This window comes from Neoarius graeffei, chromosome 7 (assembly GCF_027579695.1).
Source record: "Neoarius graeffei isolate fNeoGra1 chromosome 7, fNeoGra1.pri, whole genome shotgun sequence".
Classification (NCBI taxonomy): domain Eukaryota; kingdom Metazoa; phylum Chordata; class Actinopteri; order Siluriformes; family Ariidae; genus Neoarius; species Neoarius graeffei.
Window position 1 is genome coordinate 81,473,996 of NC_083575.1, and position 18,161 is coordinate 81,492,156.

At 41.4% G+C, this 18,161-nt stretch overlaps 2 protein-coding genes across 6 annotated transcripts in view; both read right to left on the reverse strand.

The window, feature by feature from the left end:
- fam13a (family with sequence similarity 13 member A) overlaps positions 1-7,341 on the reverse strand; it is a 281,599-nt gene extending 274,258 nt beyond the window's left edge. For 2 of the 5 annotated variants that reach the window (XM_060926497.1, XM_060926494.1), the window contains exon 1: positions 7,111-7,336. In XM_060926497.1, the coding sequence (XP_060782480.1) occupies positions 7,111-7,137 (27 nt within the window). In that variant the 5' untranslated portion in view covers positions 7,138-7,336. Of the gene's footprint in view, positions 1-7,110 lie in introns of all 5 variants that reach the window. The other 3 variants (XM_060926493.1, XM_060926495.1, XM_060926498.1) reach the window with 3 other exon arrangements.
- A 10,060-nt stretch (positions 7,342-17,401) lies between these two features.
- Positions 17,402-18,161, reverse strand: part of zgc:154142 (uncharacterized protein LOC555481 homolog) — a gene marked incomplete at its 3' end in the record, with an annotated part of 96,487 nt that continues 95,727 nt past the window's right edge. Inside the window, 2 exon segments of the mRNA XM_060925023.1 lie at positions 17,402-17,449; positions 17,451-17,585. Of these exon segments, the coding sequence (XP_060781006.1) occupies positions 17,402-17,449; positions 17,451-17,585 (183 nt within the window).

Genomic DNA, 18,161 nt, shown 5'->3' on the forward strand with positions numbered 1-18,161 from the left:
TGGCGTTGCTGTGTGCACGTGAATCGTGTATTGGCGTTGCTGTGTGCACGCGAATCGTTTTAAAAACGTTAATCTGATGATCCGCTGATACGGTCTAATGTAAACCCCACCTTATATGTACATTGAATGTCCTGAGCAGGAGCTCAGATTGCAGTTGCTAAAATAGGAATAATATCATGATATAAGGTGTTTTGTGGTCAGTGTACTACACTGTAGTGTGTCATGTGGTAATGTATTATATGACAATGCAAATTTCATAAATATTACCATAAATCTCATTATCTCTAGCCGCTTTATCCTTCTACAGGGTCGCAGGCAAGCTGGAGCCTATCCCAGCTGACTATGGGCGAAAGGCAGGGTACACCCTGGACAAGTCGCCAGGTCTTCACAGGGCTGACACATAGACAACCATTCACACTCACTTTAGAGTCACCAGTTAACCTAACCTGCATGTCTTTGGGGGAAACCAGAGCACCCGGAGGAAACCCATGCGGAGAACATGCAAACTCCACACAGAAAGGCCCTCGCTGGCCACGGGGCTCGAACCCGGACCTTCTTGCTGTGAGGCGACAGCGCTAACCACTACACCACCGTGCCGCCCTATTACCATAAATATCAGTTGTAATTATGTTCTACGCATATACCTGCAACTCTGACAATATCATTTTCAGTGACTAATAAAATGGTTTTGAAAGTTCCTACTTTTAAAATATATTTTTGATACGGTAATTTTCTTTATGAGGTTTCATTTACAACATGTCTCTGACAGCTCAAAATGCATTTCCGGGCTTTTAAAAACTGCAGAGCTTCCGGGGGCCTCTGGCAGCCCCCAGATCCTTGGCCTTACTGGGTTGATGCCCTCCCCTCTTTCCTGGATCCACCCCTGTTATTTATTCATCACCGTCTATAAATGATCCTCACCGATCCTGGAAGTTTAAGAAGTTAAGGTAAGCACTACACCACTAGAGCTAGCAATGATGTGATCATGAACCTTTCCATCAGAGTATAGCAGTCAGGGTTAACTGAGCATAGTACGGATTCCCAAGACACAACAGGAATTTCTGTCAAAAAGCTAAAGCAGAGGGCGGCACGGTGGTGTAGTGGTTAGCGCTGTTGCCTCACAGCAAGAAGGTCCAGGTTCGAGCCCCGTGGCCGGCGAGGGCCTTTCTGTGTGGAGTTTGCATGTTCTCCCCGTGTCCGCGTGGGTTTCCTCCGGGTGCTCCGGTTTCTCCCACAGTCCAAAGACATGCAGGTTAGGTTAACTGGTGACTCTAAATTGAGCGTAGGTGTGAATGTGAGTGTGAATGGTTGTCTGTGTCTATGTGTCAGCCCTGTGATGACCTGGCGACTTGTCCAGGGTGTACCCCGCCTTTCGCCCGTAGTCAGCTGGGATAGGCTCCAGCTTGCCTGCGACCTTGTAGAACAGGATAAAGCGGCTAGAGATAATGAGATGAGATGAGAAGCTAAAGGAGAGAGATACAATATTATATAACAATACAAATAACATTAAACACTAGATTTATATGCACACACTGAGGTGATTTTTCTATTCACCATAGCAGTGTTCTCATAAATCCATAACTGGCTTTACCATTGTTTAGTCACATCTAGGAAACCATCCACTCACTGGGCATTTCCTTGACAATGCTCTTAAATTACTAATGACACTTTCTGCATTGTTTCTGACAGAAGTGTCGATTGCTCTCCTGTTCTTCCCCCACCTGCTGTGAAAACTCAAACCTCCTCCACCAGCTGCTCCTGACATGCCTGATCTCTCAGACTGAGCTGACTCTGACAGATGACCACTGCTACCACCATGCCTTTATCATATTCCCCACAAACAGCAAAGTGCATTATGGGTATTCTGTACACACTAAGGCACGGCTTCCCAAACCTTTTGCAGCCAAGAATGCTTTTCAGTGTATAAAAAAAATTCAATGAACCCCTCTAATAAACTACTTGAAAATAAACTTATTGGAATATTTATTTACAAGCTCTGAGTTGGAAGTTTTTGCTATTTTTTTTAGTTAAAATATTTTCTGTCACATTAAAATATCACTTTTCCTAGAATTATTCAAATTGCCATTATTTTCAGGTTGATTTTTTTTTTTAACTGAGCTTTAGATTAAGTCCATAACCTGTTAATTAAGCCTAGTGTTGAAAAACCTGACTAACTTATAAATATAACACCTATAACAGTTTGGATTAATATCTGATATTATTTTTTTTGAGGTCCGGTTTCCATCAAATCCTGCGCTCTGATTGGCTGGCGAGCAGGTCCGTATCCTATGGTACGGACCCCAGTTACGGACCCTCGTTACGGACCTCTGGCGACTCGCTCGTTCACAACAACAACAAACATAGTAGCAATTTTTTGTCAACATTTACTTTCGCATTTCTCAGGAGAATAGCATTAATTTTACAGCATGGATAGCGATAACGACAGTGTTCACAGCGAAAGCGAGTTTTACTACCCTGAGGAAGAAGAAATAAAAGAAAACATTTCAGGAGAAAGCTAAAAACCTCTAACTGTTGCTAACGCCGAGCAAAAACATGGCTGAATCCTGAATGACTCAATTTTTTATAAATAGGGGACTACATAGGTGGCAAAATGTAGTTTTTTTCCTGCCATGGAAGTGCACTTGTATACCAAGGAGGAAGCAATTTGCATTACAGCCGTGAATGAGGATTCAAAATGGCGGCTCGGCTCGGTTTTCCCTTTTGGGCACTCTCATTTTCTGTTAGAATTTGATAAAGAAAATATAAATATATTATTTACCAGCTTAAGGTCGGTCCGTATGGTGAAATACCGTGACCTCGACCTTAAATACTGACCTCAGCCCAGAGGGCCTCGCTCAGTACTTTCAAGACCTCGGTCACGGTATTTCACCATACGGACCTCCCAGCTGGTAAATAACATATATTTACGTATTCTATCCACATTCACTAGATATGAGCAATCGCATGCTTTGATTGGCTACTCTACTACTAGGCTATCAGCTGAGATACCATGAGTAGAGAAAAACAAAATGGCGGAGCATTTGAACCAACTGAGGAAGAAATAAAAATCCTACTCAAACCCCCCCCCCCCCCCCCCCAATAAATAAATAAATAAATAAATAAATAAATTATCAGGTATTTAAAAGAAACAGAAATAGCTAAAATAATATAGTCCCCTGAAGAAGTAAAAGGGGAAAAAACCCTGAAGAAGAAGAAGAAGGGGAAAAAAATACAAAAATGCAACAAAATATGGAATGAAAGTCATTGACGGTAAGAACATATCTTTTTTTTATTTTTCAAGAATTATTATTATAGCATTTTTCAGAAATTGCTCCTGTCATTTCGCCGATTTGTTTACATTCCAAGTGGAAATGATTTTGTCAGATGTTTTGTACAAAGTTTTTATTTATCAAATTTGCAAAAAATAAAAATGCTCTGTTTCTCAAAATCCAGTGAATGTGGATATAATAAAACAGTTATTTCACTCAATCTCGTCGTGTATGGCTTATAGCCGACAAGGCGCGAGATTATGTATGACTCGATGTTGTGGAATAACTGTTAAATGTCCTTAAATACAAAATAAATATTCCAGTTGATGCACAACTTTGCATACACGACAGCACTGTCTGTCGTTCTTTTAAACTGTCCCTCGTCATCCATCGTGATTGTTGTAATGAACTGCATCTCAAATCAAAAGCTCTGACCTTGCATTCAAAAGTACTGAATAATCTAGAAAATCCAGAGGGCAGGTACACAAAACATACCTTTAGGTAGGTTTGAAGGCGGCATGAAAGGTCTTTTAAAATTCAAACACTAATAAGTTGGTGTTAATACACAATAATGGTTTAGAATAGTGAATAAGTATGTGCCCTGTGATACAAAGCTAGCTTGTTTAATCATTTCCATATAGAGTATGACATGGTGCTACATTTCCTTCATTATTTATTTTGGGTGTTGCACAAGATGGAAATGTGGAATTAATTTCTGAGGATGTGCACAAGCGATGCTCCAAATGACCACAGAATTGGACTTGATTATGACATGAAACATAATGTAATTATAAATGGATAAAAAGGTGCATGCCATTCTTCAATGAATTAAAATGTTTTTTAGGATGGAGGGCTTTGTTTCTCAGTGGTGAAGCTTTTTTACATTTTGTTATATTAATGGCATTTAGCAGACACTCTTATCCAGAGTGACATACAACATACCCAGAGCAGCCTGGGGAGCAGTTGGGGGCTAGGTGCCTTGCTCAAGGGCACTTCAGCCATTCATGCTGGTCCAGTGAATCAAACCAGCAACCTTTTGGTCCCAAAGCTGCTTCGCTAACCATTTGGCCATGGCTTCCCCATTAGAATCCTTCTTGGTTATATAACTTCCTTTTGACTTATTAACTTCAAAAGACACACAAAAAGAGAGGTTGGTGAGGGAATGAGCTTCTTATAGCTGCTTTAAGCTAAGTGACAAAGTGATAACAGGAACCACTTTGTTTCATGGACAATTCTGTAAAGCTGCTTTGCGACAATGTTTATTGTTAAAAGCGTGATACAAATAAACTTGACAACTTTAAAAGTAACGATCCGTCCATCCATTATCTGTAGCTGCTTTATCCTGTTCTACAGGGTCACAGGCAAGCTGGAGCCTATCCCAGCTGACTATGGGCAAGAGGTGGGGAACACCCTGGACAAGTCGCCAGGTCATCACAGGGCTGACACATAGACACAGACAACCATTCACACTCACATTCACACCTACGGTCAATTTAGAGTCACCAGTTAACCTAACCTGCATGTCTTTGGACTGTAGGGGAAACTGGAGCACCCGGAGGAAACCCACGCGGACACGGGGAGAACATGCAAACTCCACACAGAAAGGCCCTCGTCAACCACTGGGCTCGAACCCAGGACCTTCTTGCTGTGAGGCGACAGTGCTAACCACTACACCACCGTGCCACCCCTAAAAGTAACTATAAATGGATAAAAAAAGAAAAGAATGTCATTCTATAGTAAATGAAAATTTGCTATAATTATGGTATAAGAGGAAGAAAACATGAATCTATGTTGTTATTGGAAATTAGTATAAATAAAGAGGTGATTATAAGAAATTGCGCACTGATTGGTCGAGAAATGTGGATTATTTCTCAATAATCACTTCGAGCGACTTGGCAAAATGGCAGCCAATCAGTTTATCACCATATAGGTGAAATCTCATCTCTCATCTCATTATCTCTTGCCGCTTGATCCTGTTCTACAGGGTCGCAGGCAAGCTGGAGCCTATCCCAGCTGACTACGGGCGAAAGGTGGGGTACACCCTGGACAAGTTGCCAGGTCATCACAGGGCTGACACATAGACACAGACAACCATTCACACTCACATTCACACCTATGGTCAATTTAGAGTCACCAGTTAACCTAACCTGCATGTCTTTGGACTGTGGGGGAAACCGGAGCACCCGGAGGAAACCCACGCGGACACGCGGACAACATGCAAACTCCGCACAGAAAGGCCCTCGCCGGCCACGGGGCTCGAACCCGGACCTTCTTGCTGTGAGGAGACAGCGCTAACCACTACACCACCGTGCCGCCCATAGGTGAAATCACCTGTGTATTTATACTAAAACAATTATCCACCTCAGGCTCAGTGAATATTGGTAACTGAGACAAAGCCAAGGTTATTATTCACCGATATTCACTTTGATTTTGGTGAATAATTGTTAATTAATCAATAATGAATGCAGCCATGGACCTCACTTTGACAAGCATTTGGGCTGTAACCTATTGCAGTGCATTATGGGATTTCAAAAAGTCTAAAAAAAAAATCAAAACCACTGCACTTTAAAGTGAATAGTGTGCAGTTTGGGACAAAACACAACCTCAAGAGCTATTCACTTTCAGTCATACGTTTCAGTTTCAGATGAAGTATTATTTGAACAAGTGACCAGATGGTGGTGAATTCGATCCCAAGAAATACCAAAGCACTATAGTCGCACCCAAGAGCTGACTCTTGACCGCTCAACTCTGTGCTTGCATTTGATTCTGTCTAAAATGCTGGATTTATTCCCAATCTTCAGCCTTTGCTCTGATTATCTGAATATAAGGCTTTGTTTTATCTGGGATTCTGTGCACATGGAGCCAGTACCCACAGTTCCCTGCTCTGTATGAATGGCAGCAAGTCTCAGCATGCGCTTTCTTTTTTTCATTCCGAGAAGCAACTGCTGCTGTGTATGGTGGAGCTCAGAAGATCACCAGCAACAGCTGCACGAAAGAGAACATGCTCATGCCTCCATAATGGAATCATCTACTACAGGACAGCTTTACTACCAAACTTCCTTACACTCTTTTTCCTTGAACACACAATGACTGGATGTTTGGATTGCATGTTTTAGAGATCTGCATGGCCTTTTCTCTCACATCTACAGAACGTTCTGGTTCACTTCAAACTACCAGGAGAGAAAGGGAAACGCGTAGTCTTTAGATTTAAAAAAAAATCCAGCTTTAACTGGGATTGTTGTTGATAATTAGGCTTTGTTCTCTCTTTTCTTTCTTATTATTTATTTTATCGGCATTGTTATTTTTTTGTCATTATCATATTTTTGTTTATCATATTATTTATTAGAATGACTTACTAACTGTTTTTAAGTGTAGTTTTTTAATTATATATACATAAAAAATTTTTTTTTCAATTTTTCCAGAGCCCCACTGAAAATCGTGTTGTATGACGTAGGTCTTCTGAATAAAGTTTCTTCCTCTCTCTGATAAATTAAGGCAGCAGAAGCTGGTGTGTCCTGGTGGATGCAAGAAAAGTTTTTAAGCAGACGCCATGAGGAAAAACTGACCACAGTGCGCAACTTGTCTTTGCCTAAAGCCATGTCTAGGATGACAGCCAAGAAAAGTCCACATAGACAAATACATTTACACACACACACACACACAGAGATGCAACACACTGTGTGAGAGGCTCTGCTGCGCTTTCTCAGCTTTTTCCTCTTAAGAAAACCATCACGTCTTTCTCAACTTTTGCCCCAAAATCCTCTCTTGGTCTGCCTCAGTCTTTAATGGTCTGTCTCTCTGCCTTAAAAGGAGCCCCGGCCTGGTCGTTTTTCATACTTACACAGATGGTGAGTGCTCCTGCCCCCATTCTCTCACTCCTTCTAGGTGGTGGCTTTAAAGAAAGAGGGATGAATTCCCTAAATCCACCTCCTCCTCCTTCTCCTCCTCCTCACGCAGGTCCTAGAAACATTCCAGAACCAAGCCCAAAGCCAAGAACTATGAATTCAGTCCATCCGTCGTCCATTTGGAGTCCAGGAAGTCCAACAAAGTCTGGATTGAGTCAGAGACAGAGGGGAGTCCCTCAGGTCAGCCTCCTTCTCTAAAAACCTCAACACGGATTAGAGCCTCCTCTTGAACTGAAATCTGAGCCCTGGACTCCAATTGGCTGGCTAGATGAGTCATGTGACCAGCAGGCTGAATCTTTGAGTATGTCTTTGCCTAGGGGTGAAGTGCTGCAGATGGAAAGTGTGCCTTTATTCGTTTCCTCTATTCACAATTCGTAGTGGTGGGGTTCACGTACTCCCTGAACCTATTTATATACTGTAACTGCAGTATAGATTGACATTATGAATATAATTAACTATAGTAACATTTTGGGCAATATATAGCATGATGTTTATCTGTTGGAGCCACTAAAAAGGGACAGCTTTTTATATTTATTTGGAGTACCAAACCAGCAAATTCTAAAATTATTTTACAGCAATTTTCCATGTGTTATTAAAAATGTATTTATAGTAGGTTCAAGTTGAGATGTTTGTTTTAAGCTAATAATAATTATTGACTTTATTTTCAGAAGGTTAATAACCAGGGTAGCTCATGCTAATCTCACACTCGGCCTTTGTTTTGGCATAGGTTTTACACCGGATGCCCTTCCTGACGCAACCCTCCCCAATCTATCCAGGCTTGGGACCAGCACTAAGTATGCACTGGTTTGTACAAACCCAGTGGCTGGGTATTTTACCCAATCTGTATGTCTTTGGACTGTGGGGGAAACCGGAGCACGCAGAGGAAACCCACATGGGGAGAACATGCAGACTCCACAAAGAAAGGCCCCTGTCAACCATGGGGTTGGAATCCAGAACCTTCTTACTGTGAGTCGACAGTGCGACCCACTACACCACTGTGCTGTCTGATTGAACTTTTTTACTAACTAACTGTACTTTTTATTGGGTTGTACAACAGTTCTGTTGAATTCTTGATTCTGATTGGTCAGAAGGTGTTGATTAATTCTCTAAAACAGCAAATCTGAAAGTAGCTCCACCTGCAAGCTAAATCACAGGTTTATATTAATGTGCTTGTTCTGATATACTATAATAAGGTCTTACACAGGGGCACTATGCATAAATAGATTTAAAATCATATAACTGTTTTCTATGGGGAGATTTATGGAAGGAGTCTCCAGTGTCAGCACTTTATTTTTAAAAATACAATCAGTAGTAAAGTCTTCAGGAGGGTGGTGCAATGGTTAGCACTGTCACCTCTCAGCAAGAAGGTTCTGGGTCTAAGCCCAGTGGGGGCCTTTCTGTGTGGAGTTTGCATGTTACATCACATTAATGGCATTTAGCAGATGGTTTATCCAGACCGACGTACAGGGATGGATCCAGCCCAAGAATCTGACAGATGCACATTTGCAGAACTTCTGCAATTTCAGTAAAGTTGATCTAGGTACAGTACGTTAATGGAGCAACGCATCATACGTCCATCGAAGAATGTACATTCTTCTAAGTATGTATGTCCATGGAGATAAATCAGCCTGCTTACTCAGGCAAGGACGCTTGACCTGGGTAAGTCTTCTTTTCGTAAGTTTGAAACTTTGTCATCAACATGATCAAGAGACACATGTACATACATATAATTATTGGCTAGGCATTCATAATACTGATATTATAAACTGCTATATAGCTTATAATTTCTCGTCTTTCTTGATGAAAAATGTTCCAAGTTTCCCTTGTTTTCATCGTCATTGTCACTGATTGTTCTGCTGTTGTTGATCAAGCTAGTGGTAGAATGACCTCTTTCTGGAAACATGTCTGTGAAGATTCTCAGTCATCCAGGTCATAGTAAACTGTGGGTGGTAAAAGAGAGCAACTGGACTTGCTTGAAGATTCTTGAAGACGTTTCACCTCTCATCCGAAAGGTAGTCAGACAGAACTGAAGAAGCCTTTCGGATGAGAGGTGAAACATCTTCAAGAATCTTCAAGCAAGTCCAGTTGCTCTCTTTTACCACCCACCTCTTTCTGGAGCATTTTCTTGGTTTGACCTACTATAGATTCTTTGTCTCAGGTCACACTATACAAAGCATCATGAGAATACAGGTGATTAGGCCAGGTAAGCATGTGCATGTGTTGCATCAGTCTGGATTGATCCCTGATGTACAACATACAGGGAGCAGTTGGGGGTTAGGTGCCTTGCTCAAGGGCACTTCAGCCATTCCTGAAGTCCAGGGAATAGAACCAGCAACCTTTTGGTCCCAAAGCTGCTTCTCTAACCATTAGGCCATGGTGTCACCTGTGCATGAGTTTCCTCTGGGTGCTCTGGTTTCCCCCACAATCCAAAGACATGCAGTTAGGTTAATTGGCTACTTTAAATTGTCCATAAGTGTGAATGGTTGTTTCCCAAGCCCAGAAATAGGATGTGGCAAGAAGGGCATCTGGCGTAAAACTCATCTCATCTCATTATCTGTAGCCGCTTTATTCTGTTCTACAGGGCTGCAGGCAAGCTGGAGCCTATCCCAGCTGACTACAGGTGAAAGGCGGGGTACACCCTGGACAAGTCGCCAGGTCATCACAGGGCTGACACATAGACACAGACAACCATTCACACTCAATTTAGAGTCACCAGTTAACCTAACCTGCATGTCTTTGGACTGTGGGGGAAACCGGAGCACCCGGAGGAAACCCATGCGGACACGGGGAGAACATGCAAACTCCGCACAGAAAGGCCCTCGCCGGCCACGGGGCTCAAACCCAGACCTTCTTGCTGTGAGGTGACAGTGCTAACCACTACACCACCGTGCCGCCCTGGCATAAAACTATGCTCCAATTAATATGACATGTGGATCAATAGGGTCCACATGGCAGCAACCCTACACACGTAAGTGGGACAAGCTGGAAGAAGTGAGTGAGTAAAGTCTTCAGGACTTATTTACCATAATCTATGTGATAACAGGAACTAGCTTGTTTCACAGACGTTCAACAAGGTTAAACGGATAAATATTATGCTGTGTCAATCTTTTATCAGTACAATAGTATTGTCCTTAATTGTCTCCTTATGCTGTAGTATAAGGAGAGTGAAACACTTCACATCACACAGGCCCACATCATACCACCTTGTTGTTCAATTTTCCCTATAACAGCATCCCTTGTTATGTTTTATTCCTAACTTATTTTACATTACGGTCAGTATTGGATCAGCGGTTAAGGTTTATGTGGTACAACATGTTAATTAATTGCATTGTTATGGGAACATCATTTAAAATATTAAAAAATAAATCATTTGCAGTTCAACATCCTGGATTGACATCATACTGACAAAATTTGGTTTGAATCTGATTAATCCTCTAGTATAGCAGTTCTCAACCTTTTCTACTTTAAGGCCCACCTATTTATGCTTGTAATGAGTCAGGGCCCATTAAAAAAGATCACCAATTATTTTGCCTCATCCGTTTTATTAGAATCTAATAATCTACTGTAAAGTGTTTTAATGGGATGCAGCATTACTCCTTGTTACAGATGGGAGCCCGAGAATTAAATAAATGCAATAAAAACAAACTGTTTTTAATTGTAGGTATTGTATTTAAAACTATATGGATGTGCCAGAAGCCAACGTAAAACCATACATGTAGGTCATTCTCAGTCAAAAGGGATTAATGATCCAAAAGTGGAGTCTGGTCCATTAACACAAGAACTTAGTGCCATGTTTGTGTTCAGAAAACAAGCAAGTTATTAAAATCAAGAAGTACACTCAAAAGAAGTGGATATAGAAACCACTCAATGGGATTAGATCCTTACACGCTAACAAATAATTTTTCCTATGAAAGAAAAATTTACTCGCTAAATTTGACATTAGTAGAATAAATTTTGATCCTATTGTAGCCGGAACTAAATACAAAGACAATAGTTATGCATACTATTAATTAACTTAGTGTGAAGATAATTAACAGATAATCAACAGATTTTTATTTTTTAACAATTGTGTTACCACAATCTTAAGGGGGTTAAATGCAAAGGAGGAGCATGACAATAATAAAGACTTGTTTTTCTTAATTTACCCACACATGTATTTATCTCATCTCATCTCATTATCTGTAGCCACTTTATCCTGTTCTACAGGGTCTCAGGCAAGCTGGAGCCTATCCCAGCTGACTATGGGCAAGAGGTGGGGTACACCCTGGACAAGTCGCCAGGTTTTTTATATATATAGTGGCACGGTGGTGTAGTGGTTAGCACTGTCGCCTCACAGCAAGAAGGTCCTGGGTTCGAGCCCAGCGGCAGGCGAGAGCCTTTCTGTGTGGAGTTTGCATGCTGTCCGGGTGCTCCGGTTTCCCCCACAGTCCAAGGGCACGCAGGTCTATGTGTTAGCCCTGTGATGACCTGGCGACTTGTCCAGGGTGTACCCTGCCTCTCACCCATAGTCAGCTGGGACAGGCTCCAGCTTGCCTGCGACCCTGTAGGACAGGATAAGTGGCTACAGATAATGGATGGATGGATATATATATTTTTTTTCAGTATACGACTGAAAGTCAAAGAACTCTCATTATTTGATGTTACACATTTTGAATATATTCCCATGAAGGTTGTTTCTTCCGTTCTGCTGCTGGTGTTAGGTCATCATCCTCCAAAAGCTGCTGCTAGCTTCCTGTGCGAATTTAACAAATTCCTCACAATGATCTCATCTCTTTGCCCTGCCATAAATGTGATGTGTTTGGTGACTTTAACATCCATGCTGACATGAACTGCTCTTATACCTCTGAGCTCATCTCAGTATTAGAGTGCTTTAACTAGATACAGCATGATGACCTTCCAACTCTCACTCATGGTCATGTTCTTGATTTGCTCTTTTCTACTGGTTCAGTTTCTGGTATATGTAATCATAAGCTTATTGAATGCAGCTTTCACACTTCTACTCCTCCTCCTTTGGAGAAAATCTGTCTCCTATCATAATATTAGGTCTGTCAGTTCCAATCTGTTTGCTGCTTCCCTTCGGTCCTCATCTCCATACATGTCAACCTATACAGAATGTCCGTATTTTATACAGATTTGATTCAATAAACGTAGTATACGGGCGTATAAATAAAGTTATACGGATTCTTCAAAAAAACTTCAATATTTATTTAGAGCTATAATCAATTCCCACGATGATAAAAGAGCGCATAACATTTACAGACCGTACTGTACTCCACAGACAGCCAGTAAAGAGTCTTATGAAATCGCGTGTTATCTTGTGGTAGCAAGACTTCGTTCCACTTTTGATCATGCGCACACTGCATTGCGAGAATCCCGCCAACCGGGAAGTCATAGACATATAAACATAGATGCCGCCTTCTGCGTAGAATCATACATCATCCTCGCCGCCATATTGGATGTGGCAAAGTGGAGATTCTTCAACCGTCTCTGGTATAGCGTCTAGACAGTAGCCGAGAATAAAGATGTCTCATTCATGTGCTGCGTTTAACTGTACCAACAGGTTTACCGTCCAAACGAGATCACATGGGATTATCTTTCACAGGTGAGACTGGAAAAATACTTTTCATTGTATTTGGTCATTATAACGTAGTTTTACGAACAGATTTTCCTGACTTTGTGGCTAATATGAAGTCTCGTGCATAATAGCCGCTCGGTGAAACCTGTCTCCAAACAACGAAGTATTTCCTTCGTAGCTACGCTGATAACACTTTGTGTTTTTGTCAAACATTGGAGCTTTGTATTCATTCTGAAGGTTTATTGTTATTAATATTGAATAAAAAGTAACTGGGATATATCACTGTTAATTATCATTCAAATTTTAGGTAAATTATTTTAATTTGCATCTTATACGGATTTTATAAGGGAAATACGGATTTTGGAGGTTGGTTATACAGGTTTGATTGACCAAAGGTTGACATGTATGCATCTCTCTCTGACCTACATCATCTCTCCTCCCTTGACAGTATGCTTTCACTTTATAATGACACTATCTCTGAATTGCGCAATGATCTTGCCCCTTTAAAAATCCCAGCCTCCCACTCCTGTCCTTGATTCACCCTGAGCTTGGAGTAATGAAGGTCAATATTCGACATCCTAAGCTCCTTTATAAGAAAACTGGCCTTACTGTCCACTCACAATTATACACAGAGCATATACACAACAATTCTATCCACATTCAATGGATATGAGCAATCGCATGCTCTGATTGGCTACTCTACTACGAGGCTATCAGCTCATATCAAATCAAAATCAAATCAAATCAAGTTTATTTGTATAGCGCTTTTAACAATAAACATTGTCGCAAAGCAGCTTTACAGAATTTGAACGACTTAAAACATGAGCTAATTTTATCCCTAATCTATCCCCAATGAGCAAGCCTGTGGCGACGGTGGCAAGGAAAAACTCCCTCAGACGACATGAGGAAGAAACCTCGAGAGGAACCAGACTCAAAAGGGAACCCATCCTCATTTGGGCAACAACAGACAGCCTGACTATAATATTAACAGTTTTAACAGGTATAACCCTCAACTGTCCTCATGGGGCCGTCCTTCACAGGAGCGGTGCGATAAAACTCCGACCAGACACAGGGCACCAGGATGGATCAAGCAGGTCCGAGGGGCAGAAAAGGCCAGCATCTCAATCCCAGGATCAACATGTAACTCAGAGGGACAGATGGGGGGGGGGGGGGGGGGGGGAAGAGAGAGAGAAAGAAAACACGTTGTTAGGTATGCCCTAAAAATGACAAGTATTAAATCTGTGTGGTAGGCTCGCAGAGACCAGAGTCTTTACATCAGGCATAACACACAACAATGGCATGTTAATATGGTAAAATATATCATGACCTGCTCTGGCTGGATGCTTGATTGGGTGATGGGAGCACACTCCTCAGCAATGATGAGATGCAGATGGGACCCTTAGGGCTGGCCAAGACAATTCAGTTACATTTCACCGGGTCTGGGACATGCGACAGAATGTCTGACGGCCGATTCCCTGCAGGCTACGATAGCCAGTCGAGGTCTCTACCCTCTCCACCAAAAGATTTCCTGTTGACTCCATGTAACTCAGAGGGACAGATTTGGGTTGGGGGGGAGGGAAAGAAAACACCGTGAGTAGAGAAAAACAAAATGGCAGAGTGTGTTGCTGAACCAACTGAGGACGAAATAAAAACTCTACTCAAAAACAAAACCCCCAATAATGCAAAAAAAAGCAACAAAATATGCAATGAAAGTATTTGATGTTAAGAACGCATCTTTTTTATTTTTCAAGAATTATTATTATCTGTCAGTCCTGTGCGCTCTGGCGCGTGCACCTGAAGGCGTGCCTCGGGCTGCATGCGTGCCGAGTGGACTCCAGGGCATGCACCACGAACAAGGCGCACCTGAACTCAATTAAGGAACTATGTGTGCACCTACTTAAGGACTGTGCTGATGCTCATTCATCGCAAAGTATTACGATACGCAAGTATGCATCACCGTGCCTTTCTACCTGTGTTTTGTTTCTCAATTCTTGTGCCTGTTTTTCATCACCATTCTAGGTTTGCCTCTGATATCCTGTTTGCGCCTCGCCTGACCTTTTTGCCTGTTTTCACGTTTTGATCTAGCCTGCCGATTTGGACTGTTTGCTTGTGTGTGTTTTACATGTTTGTGTATATGTGTATATATATTCTCTTCTATTAAACTGCATTTACATCCGCTTCCCTCGCGTACCTGATATTATCACATTCTTCACAAATGGTTACTGTCATTTCGCCGGTTTGTTTACATTCTAAGCGGAAATGATTTTGTTGGACTTATTGTGTAACGTTTTTATTTATCGAGTTTGCAAAAAATAAAAATAAAAATGCTCTGTTTCTCAAAATCCAGTGAATGTGGATAGAATAAAACAGTTATTCCACTCAATTTCATTGTACATGGCTTATAGCCAACTCAGCTATCAGCTCATGTACGACTCAATTTTGTGGAATAACTGTTAAACAGTATGGAGATTATTATATGATATATCTCCTTCCTACATTCACTCACTTGTTAAATTCAGCATCGTGAATTTAGTGACTAAATAAACCACCGTACTGAGATTGTAATAACAATAACCTTTCTTTTTGTTTCTAGTTGGTTCTTGGTTCCACCAATAAGAGCTCGTGGTAAAGAAAACGCAAAAAAAAAAAAGAGAGATGCAGACTAAAGGTGAAAAAGCCATGGATAGTCTATTTGGGGCAGCTATGGCCTGTAGGTTAGAGAAGCAGCCTGGGGCCCAAAGGGTTGCTGGTTCAATTCCCAGGACTGGTTGGAAAAATGTGAGGGGATTTGAGTGAATGAACAGCACTTTCTCCTCCCTCCGTATCATGGCTGATAACCCACAACCTCTCCCTGAGCGCTGTAGCATAGCTGCCCACTGCTCTGGGTATGTGTGGGTGTGTGCTCATTGCTTACTTGTGTGTGCATGTGTGTGTTCACTGCTTCAGATGGGCTAAACACGGAGGAGGAATTTCACTATGCTCGAGTGTACATGTGACAAATAAAGGCTACTTCTTCATTTCAGATTTTCTTGCTCAGACCTGCAGCATTTTCATACAACCCCGATTCAAAAAAAGTTGGGACAAAGTACAAATTGTAAATAAAAACGGAATACAATGATGTGGAAGTTTCAAAATTCCATATTTTATTCAGAATAGAACATAGATGAAATATCAAATGTTTAAACTGAGAAAATGTATCATTTAAAGAGAAAAATTAGGTGATTTTAAATTTCATGACAACAACACATCTCAAAAAAGTTGGGACAAGGCCATGTTTACCACTGTGAGACATCCCCTTTTCTCTTTACAACAGTCTGTAAACGTCTGGGGACTGAGGAGACAAGTTGCTCAAGTTTAGGGATAGGAATGTTAACCCATTCTTGTCCAATGTAGGATTCTAGTTGCTCAACTGTCTTAGGTCTTTTTTGTCGTATCTTCCGTTTTATGATGCGCCAAATGTTTTCTATGGGTGAAAGATCTGGACTGCAGGCTGGCCAGTTCAGTACCCGGACCCTTCTTCTACGCAGCCATGATGCTGTAATTGATGCAGTATGTGGTTTGGCATTGTCATGTTTGAAAATGCAAGGTCTTCCCTGAAAGAGACATCGTCTGGATGGGAGCATATGTTGCTCTAGAACCTGGATATACCTTTCAGCATTGATGGTGTCTTTCCAGATGTGTAAGCTGCCCATGCCACACACACTAATGCAACCCCATACCATCAGAGATGCAGGCTTCTGAACTGAGCGCTGATAACAACTTGGGTCGTCCTTCTCCTCTTTAGTCTGAATGACACTGCGTCCCTGATTTCCATAAAGAACTTCACATTTTGATTCGTCTGACCACAGAACAGTTTTCCACTTTGCCACAGTCCATTTTAAATGAGCCTTGGCCCAGAGAAGACATCTGCGCTTCTGGATCATGTTTAGATACGGCTTCTTCTTTGAACTATAGAGTTTTAGCTGGCAACGGCGGATGGCACGGTGAATTGTGTTCACAGATAATGTTCTCTGTAAATATTCCTGAGCCCATTTTGTGATTTCCAATACAGAAGCATGCCTGTATGTGATGCAGTGCCATCTAAGGGCCTGAAGATCACGGGCACCCAGTATGGTTTTCCGGCCTTGAGCCTTACGCACAGAGATTCTTCCAGATTCTCTGAATCTTTTGATGATATTATGCACTGTAGATGATGATATGTTCAAACTCTTTGCAATTTTACACTGCCGAACTCATTTCTGGTATTGCTCCACTATTTGTCGGCGCAGAATTAGGGGGATTGGTGATCCTCTTCCCATCTTTACTTCTGAGAGCCGCTGCCACTCCAAGATGCTCTTTTTATACCCAGTCATGTTAATGACCTATTGCCAATTGACCTAATGAGTTGCAATTTGGTCCCCCAGCTGTTCCTTTTTTGTACCTTTAACTTTTCCAGCCTCTTATTGCCCCTGTCCCAACTTTTTTGAGATGTGTAGACATGTCATGAAATTTCAAATGAGCCGATATTTGGCATGAAATTTCAAAATGTCTCACTTTCGACATTTGATATGTTGTCTATGTTCTATTATGAATCCAATATCACTTTTTGAGATTTGTAAATTATTGCATTCCGTTTTTATTTAGAATTTGTACTTTGTCCCAACTTTTTTGGAATTGGGGTTGTAGATGTATCATTTGATGGGGTCTTCTATCCATCCAATGGTTGAAGGCTGAGAGCCAAGTGAACATGGACGGCTTTTCATCCATAATCCAGCCACGAGGACCGAAGCTCACCACACTGTACACCTCCGAGCCAGTGTCAGCTGATTTACACACGAATGGCCCATCTGAGTCACCCTGATTAAAGACAATGGGAGAGAGGGATTAGTATTAAACAAAATGCCAAAGAAATAAAAAAAAGAAAATCACAATATTTCATAACTAATTTACATTCAGGTTTATGAATTGTGGCTTAAACCTCATGCTGCTCATTATGTAAGTCAGACGGCTTTAAAATTAGACTTCAATTGTCTGGCAAAAAGACTTCGAGGAATCTCATTAAAACAAAAGGCCATGATTTGGACCCACTAGTTTAATTAGATGAGGCCATGAGGTCATGAGTCCATGGCCATAAACAAGCATCATTCAGAGTTTTATATAACACAGTGCAATTATGAGTGACAGTGAGAGCTTATGTAACTGCATAGGGCCTCATGGGACTCAGCCTGACTGTCAGCCATTTGTATTTTGCAGCATCAGGTATTACAGTACTGCCTTTGCTCTGAAGCCTACACCATTTTTCAAAAGTGTCAGTGCAGGATTTCTTGGATATATTGAAGGATGACTAAAATAGAATAGCTCCAAACACTGTGCTGTATTTTTAATTAATAACGAGACCGTCAATGACGGCGTAGCTCACTCCGGCCCTGTCTA